This window comes from Callorhinchus milii, unplaced genomic scaffold, assembly GCF_018977255.1.
Source record: "Callorhinchus milii isolate IMCB2004 unplaced genomic scaffold, IMCB_Cmil_1.0 Scaffold2, whole genome shotgun sequence".
NCBI classification, from domain to species: Eukaryota; Metazoa; Chordata; class Chondrichthyes; order Chimaeriformes; family Callorhinchidae; genus Callorhinchus; species Callorhinchus milii.
In genome coordinates this window covers 83,611,007-83,624,099 of record NW_024704743.1, presented here as the reverse complement: position 1 = coordinate 83,624,099, position 13,093 = coordinate 83,611,007, and the positions used below count along the sequence as shown (strand labels likewise).

General features: G+C 41.7%; 1 protein-coding gene across 1 annotated transcript in view; it reads right to left on the bottom strand.

Annotated features, from left to right (window-relative positions):
* Window positions 1-8,620, bottom strand: part of LOC103183222 (zinc finger protein 236) — a 76,664-nt gene extending 68,044 nt beyond the window's left edge. The window contains exon 1 of the mRNA XM_007900571.2: window positions 8,569-8,620. Within this exon, the coding sequence (XP_007898762.2) occupies window positions 8,569-8,620 (52 nt within the window). The remainder of the gene's footprint in view (window positions 1-8,568) is intronic.
* Window positions 8,621-13,093: the final 4,473 nt, after the last annotated feature.

Sequence of the window (13,093 nt, the reverse complement as noted above, 5' to 3'; positions counted from 1 at the left end):
GCTGGAGGAGAAACCGTTAGAGGCAACAAAGTGGAGACGGTGAGAGAGATAGGAATCAAACCAGGCAGGGGCAGGTCCGTGAAGATTAAGTAAAGAGGAGAGTTGGTGTATGAGGATGGAGTGGTCGACAGTGTCGAAGATGGCAGAGAGGTCGAGGACAAGGAGACAGAGGGAGCCCTGATCACAGATGTTCAGAATGTCATTACTGACTTTGACCAGGGCTGTTTCCGCGGAAGCTGGATTGGAGGGGTCCAAAGTGGGAATGGCGAGAAAGAAAGGAGTGGAGCTGGGATGCGATGACTTGTTCCAGGACCTTGGAGAGGAATGGGAGGTTAGAGATGGGGCGGTAGCTGGAGAGGAGGGATGGGTCCAGGGAAAGTTTTTTCAGGATGGGGGTGATCAAGGGAGAAAATGGGGTAGAAAACAGGGGACGATGGGTTAAACAGGTGTTAATGATGCAAAACAATGGGAGGATTGCAACAAAGCAGAGGAATAAAGGTGTTAATACTGCGGAACAAAGGGGTCGGTGGGGGAGAAATTACAACAAAATAGGCAGACCAGAGAGAGAAAAGGGACCTCTGGGATCCATATGATGTGATAATGATCACAGAAGGGGAAGGTGAGCTGTTATGGTCTGAAATTGTTGAAATCAATATTGAGGCTGTAAGGTCCCTAGAAGATAAATGAGATGCTGTTCCTTGAGCTTGCGCTGTGGCTCACTGGAATAGAGTAGGACACCATGGATGGAGAGGTCAGAGTGCGAGAGGGAGAGAGAGTTCAAGTGGAAAGAAACCGGAAGCTCAGGGTTGTGTTTGCGGATAGAACAGTGGTGTTCGGCAAATCGATTGGACAGAATCTAATGTCTGGTTTATACTACTGGAAACAATGCAACATCAGTTTCAACAGTTGGAACAATTTTGGAACAGAGAACAATTTACTCTCAAGAGCTCATGTCAGGTGGAGGAATACATGTGCAACTCAGTACATGTGAGGAGCTCCGCCTAAGCATTGTTATTTATTTTGCTGATACCAATAACAAACATTACAAACATCAATTATAGCAGTCCAGAACTTTTAAAGGGGCGATTTTGAAAAGAGGCCGAATTGATTCAAACCACTTATATAGCCCAATTGAGAAGCAATGATCTGCCAAACCCAAATTGGCCTCCAGCCCAAATTGCTTCATGATCACGTCTCTCACACCAGCTTTATACAAGGGGGTGAAGCCAGAGAGAGGAAGAGGCACATGGCAATTAATCACCATAAAAAGCACAGTATAAACTTCCTTTGCAACCTGCATAGCCACTGGCAATTCCAGGACTAACATTTGACTGTGGAACTCAACTCAGAATTTATTACCTGCACTCAGCTACATTTAAACTGATCTGGACATCTTATGCCCAGTCTTCCTCATTCTCCATTAATAGATTGCCCATTCTGACCATCCTACAGCACAAGGTCAATCAGCAGACAGGAGCATTGCTCACCCAATCCAAATTTAATTTTGGTGTTAAATCATGACTGATAGACAGAGTTCGCTATTAACACAAGTCCGTACACCTCCACAAAGTTTACAGCCACATGGAGCAAACATCTAACAATAAGGGACATGTTTTTGCCATACCAAACATCTGAGTCAAAGGCAGAATGTCAGGGAGAAAGAGTGAATTAAATATCAGAGGCATAATAATGGTTGAGGGCTAGATATCAAAGGTAATACACAATACATATCATGGTTGATAACGGTTCTGATTTAGAAGGTTAGATGGTTGTGCTTGAAGGCTTAGATGAGGAAGGGCAGAAGGAGGCTCATGTGGAGCATAAACACCGGCACAGACCAGTTGGGCCAAATGGCCTGTCTCTGCGCTGTATATTATAATGTATTCTAATGATTTGTAGCCCCAAGCGACTATATATCAGAATGGACACAATGTCACAATGTAGCATCAAGATGGTCATCAAAAGAAAACATTCCAGTCACAAATTAAGACACTACTGTACTTTTTTTGTTGAAGAGGATAAGGTTCCTGAAACTAAGGACATCATTATACTCCAGCACTGCAATGGGCGTCAAAAGGATGTGCCATCCTTCAGGTGACATGTTAAACTAAGCCCTCCCCTCCATGCCATCCACCTAGCCCCCACCCCACTCCCGTCTGCCTGTTCAGGTAAACGCTGAAGATCGCATGGTGCTCCTCGAAAGATGAAAGGAATTTCTTCTGGTGTGCTGGGCAATCCCCCAGATAAAATTGGTTATTCACTGGCTATTTGTGGACAGATTGACTGTTGTGTTCACCTACGAAATACAGTCACCACACTTTATGGTAAATTCTGTGAAGCGCTTTAATACATCTACCAGACATGAAAGGCACTACAATACTACCATTATTTGAGCAGTTATAATGCTAATACAATGGCAATTTCCACATGCATGAGAATTTTGACATCATTGTGAAACAAAAACAAAAGTCGCTGGCTGGGAACACTCAGCAGGTCAGGCAGCATCTATGGAGAAGGGAAAGTGAGTCAGCATTTCGGGTCCATGACCCTTCATTAGAACTGAGATATTTACGCTCATTGTGATATTTACCCAATAATGTCAATATAGCCTCACATACTCGGAAAGTAATTTGCTGCAGACAGTCTCCAGAGGCCATACAAAACCAATTTGTTTTGGCTTTCGAGACTCCCGGAACTGCCAGATAAAAACAGCAGGCTGAAGTGCTCTCTTGAAAATTTAACATGCTTTTTCTCTTATCTGTAAAAAAGTTTTACGAAAGTAAAATAAGACCAAAAAAAATTCAAGTCAACCCAACCAATTGTGTGCATACTATGTTTAACAAACAGAACTTTCATTTTACATGATAGAGCAATGCAGACATTTAACTTTGCCATCCAAAAAACAACAATAATAAATTGGTCATTTTCAATCTACGACTGTGGGACATTGCTGTGCGCAATTGGCTGCCGCGTTCGCCCACAAATATACAGTCAATTCAGTTTACAATGTGTTCTGTGAAGCGCTTTGGGACGTCCTCCTGACGTGAAAAGCGCTATATCAAATGCAAGGATTATTATTATTATTATTATCAGTATAAATATTAACAGCAGCTTGTGTGGCCCTAGCATGGTTCCCAGGAAAATAATATGATTCAAACTCTACATTTAGCATGGGTTTAATTTCCTAAAAGCGCAGCTGGATTCCTTTATCTTGTAAAGTCAAATCACTGAATATCTAGTGAAATCCTAAAACTATCAATACAAATGGTGAACCAGTTAGCTAACCACCAGAGGCAATGTTTTGTGCAAAAGTGTGTAAATCAATCTGAAGTATTAACACTGGCTGTATCGTCGTCATCGTAGAACCTTAATCAATATAATCAGCAAGACACTTACAAGAGGAAAGGAGATATTTTTGCCTATGGGAATACAACAGTAAAACTACAGTACTGCTATATGAAGTATTCATTTTTCAAAAAAAATTAAGGCCTGATACTTGACATGCTAGCAAATTCTTCTACTCTCGAGTAAATTACCAGGCAGGGGAAATGGAGTGTATCATCTCCAACTTCAGCAATGGTTCTTCTAAATGAGTACTCAGATTACAAACCTAGTTGCAATGGTTCTAAAGATATTCTGTTAATATTATAGCAGTCATGAAATACTAATAAGCCTTTTAACTAAAATCAAATAAGTAAACAGCTAGAACACCTTCACTGTCCTTCTCCAATCTCATGACACTCTGCAGGAAAACAATGTGCTGTTGATCTAAAGGTTCCCTCATTTTTGCCACAGTATAATTTTGGGGGCTTCATCCAATTTATTTACAAGTTGAATTCTAGTAGCCAGAGACCTGTAATAGCTTATAAAACCACATCCATTTTTTTCAAAAGGCTCACCAAAACTTTTGGATATCAAGTTAAAACTTTCAGAAGTCTATCAGGCTTATACAAATTAATTTATACAATTTACCCTAAAAAAACATAATTAGTTTAAGGACGTCCACTTGTACAGAGTATTGAAGGACTCATCATGCGTGTGAAACCACTCGTGTACTTTAGTAAGTCAGTACTTTAAATCAAATCAAGCTACAAGGAAACTCAATGAGAGGTTTACAGAGTCCTGTAGCTCAGTGGTTAGAGCACTCGCTTTGCAAGCGAGAGACCTGAGTTCAATTCCAGGCAGTGCGAAACCTTGGGCAAGTTTCCTTACTCCACACAGAGCCTAATAATAATCCCTCCAAAACAAAAGAATAATAAGTTGGTCATTTTCAATCTACGACTGTTTGTGGGACATTGCTGTCTGCAATTGGCTGCCGCGTTCGCCCACAAATATAGTCAATTCACTTTACAGTGTATTCTGTGAAGCGCTTTGAGACGTCTAGAAGACGCTAAAAGCGCTATATCAAATGCAAGGATTATTATGTACAGTCTCTCAGTTTTCCATTTCTTGTAACATTTTCTCACAATCACTGGAAGGTCATTCCCAGGATACCGTTAATTGGAATTCTCTCCCCCTCTCCTCCCCCACCCAACCATAAAAGTCGAGGCAGAAAATTAGCACTTTATAAAAGTATTTTTTTAAATGAACCTTTCACTCCGCATTTCTCTCCTTATATTGCTTTACACTTGTCTATATTTTTCTTTTGTTTTATTTGCCATCTAACATTTTCTTTTTCACTTTCTCCAAAAATATTTCAGGCACTGTAAATCTTTTTCTCATTTGATTTTTACTTGCCATTTGATTTTTTTAAAAATACGTTGTTCCATTGCATTTTTCTTAATTCTGAGACAAATATTTTACATTCTTAGAAGAATAAAAAAGATAGAAAAAAAGCCAAGGATTGGAGGGAACTAGTAAGTACAACAGATGATTGTGCAAATGAGGCAAATTTGATGTTTATGAAAGAACGTTACTCTAGGAGTAATGTTCTCTTTTTGTTTTCAGATTTCCAGCATTTCCAGCATTTTGTGTTTTGACTACATTGAATATCCCTCAATGTATTGGTGTTCAGTAACAGCTCTCTAGTGTAAGCAGGTTTTAGAAATACCATGGTCAAAAACTAAGCACAAATCTGACAGAACCCAATATAAATCTAGATCACCTATACTTATTACAGAACCAAAACAAGTTTTCAATCTAAAATTAAAATTTATTTATTTCTTTATTTTTAGTTTGAACAGTTTCATAACCTGGATCAATAAAAAAGTGCAGCCACACTTTCTTTCCATGGAATCCACAAATGCTACAAATGCTCTGGGCCTCCAGTAGAACGTAACACAAACACCCGGGTCTCCGCTACAGACCTGCAGGCCCTGGGCCTCCGCTTCAGACCTGCAGGCCCCGGGCCTCCGCTACAGACCTGCAGGCCCCGGGCCTCCGCTACAGACCTGCAGGCCCCGGGCCTCCGCTACGGACCTGCAGGCCCCGGGCCTCCGCTACGGACCTGCAGGCCCCGGGCCTCCGCTATGGACCTGCGGGCCCCGGGCCTCCGCTACGGACCTGCAGGCCCTGGGCCTCCGCTACAGACCTACAGGCCCTGGGCCTCCGCTACAGACCTACAGGCCCCGGGCCTCCGCTACAGACCTGCAGGCCCAGGGCCTCCGCTACAGACCTGCAGGCCCTGGGCCTCCGCTACAGACCTGCAGGCCCTGGGCCTCCGCTACAGACCTGCAGGCCCCGGGCCTCCGCTATGGACCTGCAGGCCCCTCACACTGTTTGCCCGACTCCTGTTGGCGGAGTGGCTCCAGATGCGCGGTGCTGCAAAAGCGGGAAATGGGCATTGCTCCACTCGGGAGGCCCCGCAGCTGTGATTGTCTGTATGTGTGTTTGAGTGTCTGTGTATCTCTCTTCTGTACGTGTTTGTGAGTGTCTGTGTCTCTTTCTCTATGTGCTTGTGAGTGTGTATGCGTCTCTCTCCTCTGTATGTGTCTATGTGTGTGCCTGTCTCTCCCTGTCTCTGAGTGTGTGTGTCTCTCTGATTGTATGTGTCTGTGTGTATCTGAGTGTGTGTGTCTCTCTGATTGTATGTGTCTGTGTGTCTCTGAGTGTGTGTGTCTCTCTGATTGTATGTGTCTGTGTGTCTCTGAGTGTGTGTGTCTCTGTGTCTCTGAGTGTGTGTATGTATTTCTCTCTCTGAGTGTATGTCTCTCACTCTGGGCCTCTGTGCCTGTAGTGCCAGAACCTGAGAGGCAGCAGGTGGTGAGCCCCTGCAGCCCCAGTCAGGACACTGGTCCTGAGTCTTTTTTGGCGGATCTTTGCGCTGGTGTCCCCCCTCCCCACCACGGGCCACCCAGTTTTTGTTAAAGATATTAATTTTTTTTGAAAAATTACAAGAGTCTAATATGTGTTATTTCCTCATGTTTAGTTTTTATGAATAAAGTGAAAAAAATGTAGATGGGCAGAAAAGTGTACATCAATAGCACCAACCACCACCCCACCCAAATTTCACCGCAATTTAGGGTAAATATTTCCACTTTTCTATTGGCCCAGCTCATAACCAAACAACTAGATTGCAGGAAGGACTATTCTACAACCAGCAATGTTAAGAAAATGGGGCAATGTTCTCTATTTCATCAGAGGATAAAGGTTACAGAAAATGTAATCAATGGCACACACCAGATTACTTACTGAAAATGAAAACAGATGACAGAAATCACAAATGATTTGTTTACCAATGTAAGTGATCTTAAACACTGCTCATATCAGAAGTTTTGAGTTGCATGACTGTCATGTCAAAATTCAATTTTAATAAAAACATTTTGAGGTGCTACTTTTTTATCACTTCTCAATTGCCACATGAGGTTACATAAACGCAAACAAACCAAGACTGGGTTTGTCCTCATCTAAAGTCCCCTTAAAGTATACAAAAAAAAGAGTAATAACACACTGTATTGTAACACTGTCTGCCCGGCGCCTTGGGACGCCCTCCCGCCGTGAAAGGCGTAATACAAATGTAATTTCGTTGTTGTTGCAAATCCAAAAGTTCACTTTTTAAAAATAATGAAAAAGGTTACATTTATAAACTACGCAAATCTGTTGACTTTGGCAATTTCAGTCTTCGCCAGCAACAAGATACTTTCCATATATAGACGTCTTTCACGTCGATAAGAAGCTTCACAGGATGTTATGTTAAGTGTAGTGGCTGTGCATTTTGTAGGTGCACAGGCAATTCGGACCATCATATCAAACAGCCAAGAGGTAAACGACCCATTTTGTATTGGGGGGGGGGGGGGGGGGGGTTGTTGGCCAGGACATGGGGAGAAACTTCCTTCTCTTTGCAAGAGAGAGAGAAAAAAAAACTTTTAAAAAAAAAGGATTTTTCTCTTTTGTTTCGATTTGAAGCCCAAAAAAAAACCCCAATCCCAATTCACGGGAATTAATTGCCGTTTAACGCGTCAACAAAAAACGAAGAGAAACTGCAAGAGACAAAAAGGGGGAGGAAGGAGAGTTTTTTAAAAAAAAACAAGTTAAAAGAGGGATGGAGGAACCCCGGCCATCTTGTCGGGATGTTTCGTATTTCACTCTCCTGGAGAGTACCTGCGGGAGGGAGGAGGGGGTGAGGGGTGGGTGGGGGGGGACTTTGCCTTCTTACCACAAATCTACTTTGAAATAAAACACGACCCCAGCGGCTGTCAACTGAACACCGAGGAGGCGGAGTGCGCGGGGACATGAAAGACGCTTCGCAAATGTGATACGTTTGTTGTTGTGTGTGGCGGTGCCCGGGGGGCAGCCTTGTTGCTTATTACGGTGCGTCCGTGAGAAGAAGGGGCGGAGGGGAAAACCGGACCCCGCTATTAAAATATATATTTCTGGGTGTTTTTTCTTTAAAAAAAGGGCACGTCCGGTGTTACAAATCGAACGGTACACACGCGAAGCCGCGGCCTATATTTCTCTCTCTCTCTCTCTCTGTGTGTGCCTGTGGTGTCGCTGTGGACGCGGCCATTTTGTGAAGCTGAGCCTCAGCCAAAGCTGACACACGCACACACACACAGAGAGAGAGAGAGAGAGAGAGCGCGGCGGTTAGTGACGGTTGGCGCCGACTTTGTGTCGGGATTTATTTCTCCTCCGCTCTCTCATCTCCCCCTTTGTATCTTCGCCTTGATATCATTCCGCCCGGCCGTTGCCTCCCTCGCGCACCCACAGACACACACACACACAGAGAGGGACCGAGCCGCCCGCTCCGCTCACTCACTCACTCACCAACCATATCCGGGGACTACATGCGCCCGGCCGCTCACACTAACAACCTCATCACTCAGCCGCCGGCTCGCCCGCTCGCTCGCTCGCGTCCCGCACAGGACAGGCACCGCCGGTGAGCACTTATTTCCCTTCACAAAACAACCCCTCCCTCCTCTTCTTCCTACTGCTGCGTTTCGCCTCCTCCCCTCCCGCCGTGCCCGGCTTTATCCTTTTTTTTAATTTCAAACACCCTTTGTGTGTGTGTGTGTGTGTTTTTGAGTGTGTATTTCTTTTCCTCTCTCGCCATCTTTTTTTTTCCCCCTCTCGTTTCTCCCCCCCCCCCCCACCACCTTCTCACCCGTCGCCCTTCCCGCCCTCCCTCTGTACCTGGTGTCTCGGAGTTTTTTGTCGCCGTTTTGGGAGGTCGGCCGCGCGGCATGATCTGTGTGGCGGTACGGCGGCGGCGGCGGCGCTTTCTCTCATTGAGCTGGAGGCTGAGGGAGCGCACGCACGGCGCGGCGGGGGAGGGGAGAGCGCGCAAAATGGCGCCGCGCTCGCTGCAGGGAGAGCCCGAGTCACAGACACCCAGTACAGCCTGCACTGCACTGCACAGGGGTAGGATGTGGGTGTACATGATCAGCCAAGCACACACGGGTAGGAAATGCGTAAGTGTCTTGTGTACACATGCTCAGATAGCATATAGTCCCCACATGGGGTAGGATATGTTTGTGTACATCAGATAACGTACAGCCCCGCACATGGGTGGGGAATGTATGTGTACATGATCGGCCAAGCATACATTTTTCACATGGATAAGAAATGTGTGCGTGTGTCTGTGTGTATACATGATGAGATATCATATAGTCTGCACAAGGGTAGGGTGTGTGTGTATCCATGACCAGTCAGCATACAGTCTGCTGACAGGTACTGTGTGTGTGTAAACATGATCAAACAACATATAGTCTGCATATAGGTAGCAGATGTGTGTGTTCATGATGAGATAGCAAATCATCTCTACATGGGTAGGCAATGTGTGTCTGAATATATACATGATCAGATAGCATACAGTGCTCCACACATGGGATGGAAATAATGATGCGTGTATACACGATCAGACAGCATACATGGGTAGGAAATGTGTGTGTACATGATCGGATAGCATACAATCTGCACTAGGAAATGCACACCAGTGTGTGCGTGTATACATGATCAGCCAACATAGTCTACCCAAGGATAGGAAATGTGCATGTGTATACAGCATAGTCTGCACATCGGTAGGAAATATGTGTGTGTATACATGATCAATCTATATATAGATTGGTTGCTCACACACATTTCTTACACATATGTATATTGTGTTGATTAAGCACATAGCTGACTGTAGCTGATTGATCATGTATATGCACACACAAATAGAGGATTTCTTACCTATATACATGTATATAGGAATTTACAGAAGAAGGCCCATGGTGTCAGCCAGCGTACAGTCTAAACGTATGTGTGTATGAGCAACCAACAGAATCTACACATGTACGAATTGAATATATGGCATTTATGAAGGAGTTTTTACCAGTGTCTTTTTATTGATTTGTATTAATCCAGCTTCAATCACTATAGGTAATGACCGAACAACCCTCAGAGTAAAGAAATTCATTCCAACCTCTCCCTAATCGTTCTGCTAACAAGCCTCAGACTATGCTCCCTTCTCATTGATTGAGATGATATTGTTTTTTATATATATATATTACTGTATCTGACAACATGGCATGTGTCTATGAAACTAAAACATGTTGGAAATAGATAGCAATTATATCTGTTGGCACACCCCAACGTTAATGTGGCTTTCTCTTTCAGATGCTGGTTGACCTGCTCTGCAATTCTGTTTTTATTTCACATTTCTAGCTGTTTTAAACTATAATTGCAGTCATGTATGTATACCTGGACCCCAGTTAGAGCATAAAATGGAAATCATCTAAATATCCAAATATCCAAATATATACTAAACTGGATATGTAGTAGCGTAACAGACAAACCAAACATAGCACAGACTGTTTAAACACAATATAGAAACATACAACAACAAGATTACATTTGTGTAGCGCCTTTCACGTCGGGAGGACGTCCCAAGGCACTGGAAACATACTATTGAAGGCGACGTCCGGCGTGGAGGGTGCTATATAAATCCAAGTCGTCGTTGTACTGGTTATACTTCTACATACAAGGATAAATATGTTGTATGCAAATATCATAAGCATTCACAGTTACCTGTGTATATAGTGGACATTTATGTACCAACAAAAGAGATTTGTACAAACATAGTTGAGACATTCAATACAATGCAGATTTCCATTTATATAGCTCATTTCACATTAGGTGGACATCTCAAAGTGTTCAATTATTCACAGATGTATAGACTATAGAAAATATTCATATGTTTGCATATACATTACAAATTGCTTAAGTATATCCAAATGAACATGTAATTTTGTATTTTTTATACGTGTACTAATTGTGTAGAATCATAAATCCATAGTAAAAATATTTATGTATGAGCTACCGCCATGTAAATAAAATCTCAAGTGTATTTGTGAGCTAAATCATGTTGTATTTACACAGTACATTTAATTGGTTTTGTATGTATGAACAAAATTATTTATATATTCACATACCATTTTTATTTGAAAGCTATCCACAATAAATTTTAAAGAATTGCTGTGATTAATAAAATACATATTTTATACTGATCAGCAGTGCATTGGAGTGCCAACAAAACCTGTGGTAGGAAACAGGTTGAATCTGCTAGACTGCTGAGCTCCATCATCAACTACATTTCTGTCAAGTAGTATCAAGCGGGCATCAAATTCTTCACCCACAAGGAGGAAGAACTGAGTAACAAGTAATCCAGAAGCCATCCTTGCAAATCCCTTTTTAGAGCAATATTGATCAAAATTTGGGAGCAGTTCATGCAAGATTAGAATTAGTGCAATTAGGGAGCCAAGAAATAGGAAGAAAATAGAGAAGCCTTACCCACGGATTTAAGTAACGTGTATAATTTGTAAATAAAAATTATTTAAATCAAAAGAATCTTGGCAATAGCAATGAATTACTCACTGCATATTGTCTGATTTGTGTTTTTTTTTAAAATGAGGTATAACATTGGAAGCCAGAGACACCCTATAGAAGAAAGAACTTGCATGGATCGTTTGGTGGCTCCCACACCTCTGAGTTGGAAGGTTGTGGAATCAAACCCCATGTCAGGATTGGAAAGCAAATACTGTACTTTGATTCCTGTAGCTCTGGTTAGAGCACTCGGCTCGCAGGCGAGAGACCTGGGTCCGATTCCCGGCAGAGCGAAGCGTTGGCCAAGTTTCCTTACTCCACACGCCTCTGTAAACCTATCAGTAAGTAGGAACCCAGTTGTTAGTTGACTAGTGGATCACTTTTCTGGGGGTAATAATTCCTTTTTTAAAAAAATTGATCAATCTACGACAGCTGTGCGCAATTGGCTGCTGTGATTCACCCACAAAATATACAATCTATTCAATTTACAGTATATTCTGTGAAGCGCTTTGAGACACCTCAAAGATGTGATAAGGCATTATATCAAATGCAAGGGTTATTAATAATTATTTGATATGAACATTGCAAGAGGAGTGTTAGTTGGTTTGCATAATCTTCATATCAGTACGAGTACCTGAAAAACAATTCTATTTTATATTGGATGGCAAAAGGACATACTTTCACAATGTTGTACGAAGAATTAAATGAACATATTGCATATCTCTTATAAATTCATGTTGAGATATTGTACTATATTTGCAGTGAATTCAAAACTAAATTATTTCATAAAATTACAAGTAAGCAGAAAAGGAAAATTGTGACAATTTTAGTTTTTAAAGTGATCTAAGTTCATGTTGCTGTTCATGGAAGGTCATGGAAATAATAGGTGTATTTTCCAAAACTAATGTACCTTCAGTTAATTAATTGCTGCATTACATCCATTCAGTTCCACACATTTGTGCCAAGCCGTTTGATTGTTCTGACTAATTCAAGAGGCATTTTCATGTGTCGTCATAAAACATTTGATGGTAACTATGACATCTTTAAAGCATTTCTGATAGTGCTTTGGACCTTGATCTGTTGATCTCATTGACAATTTTCTCATAGTTTTCTTTCTGTAGGACTTTGAGATGTTTTCCTTCTTTGCTGGTAAGTTTTTTTNATTACAAATGTCTTTAGCAATTAGTGAGCCACCACCACATCCTTAAAATACTATTTATACTCCCTGTCTGTTATTTCTATTGCAGATTTCACCACTTTCCAAATTTCCCTTTAGCACAATCGACTGCTGTACTACATTAAAATTAAACCAATTTATTGACATCTCTTTCATTATTATTTCTCTAAGACTGACATCTGTGTTTTTGGCACATGTGAAATACTGTTATGTACTGTGAAATACACAATATTCACACCAAACCAAGGGTAGAAAATTAGTTTATACCTTGGTGTTAATACAGTCAATTTTATATTTCTGTCAGTGCAAAGCAAAATCAAGCTTGATAAGTACATCACAAACAAGTGTTACTCTTAAGACAATATTAGTTGTCTAGCACATAAAATATTGATAAAAACAGAATTGAGTAGCCAACAGAACGTGTACCTTCTTGAAACACTACAACATCTTATCAAAACCCCAAATACAGGGGTATTCAATGGATTAGCTGCCCCACTAAGCCATATAGGCATCAATATTATCCAGTGTCATACCCATTCTATTTTACTATTTAATAAAACTTTCAACCTATCATTTCATATCAACGTAAACATCAGTATGCTTATCTAATTATTAATAATCATTGCATTTGATATAGTGTCTTATCACATCATTGAGAAGTCGCCAAGTGCTTCA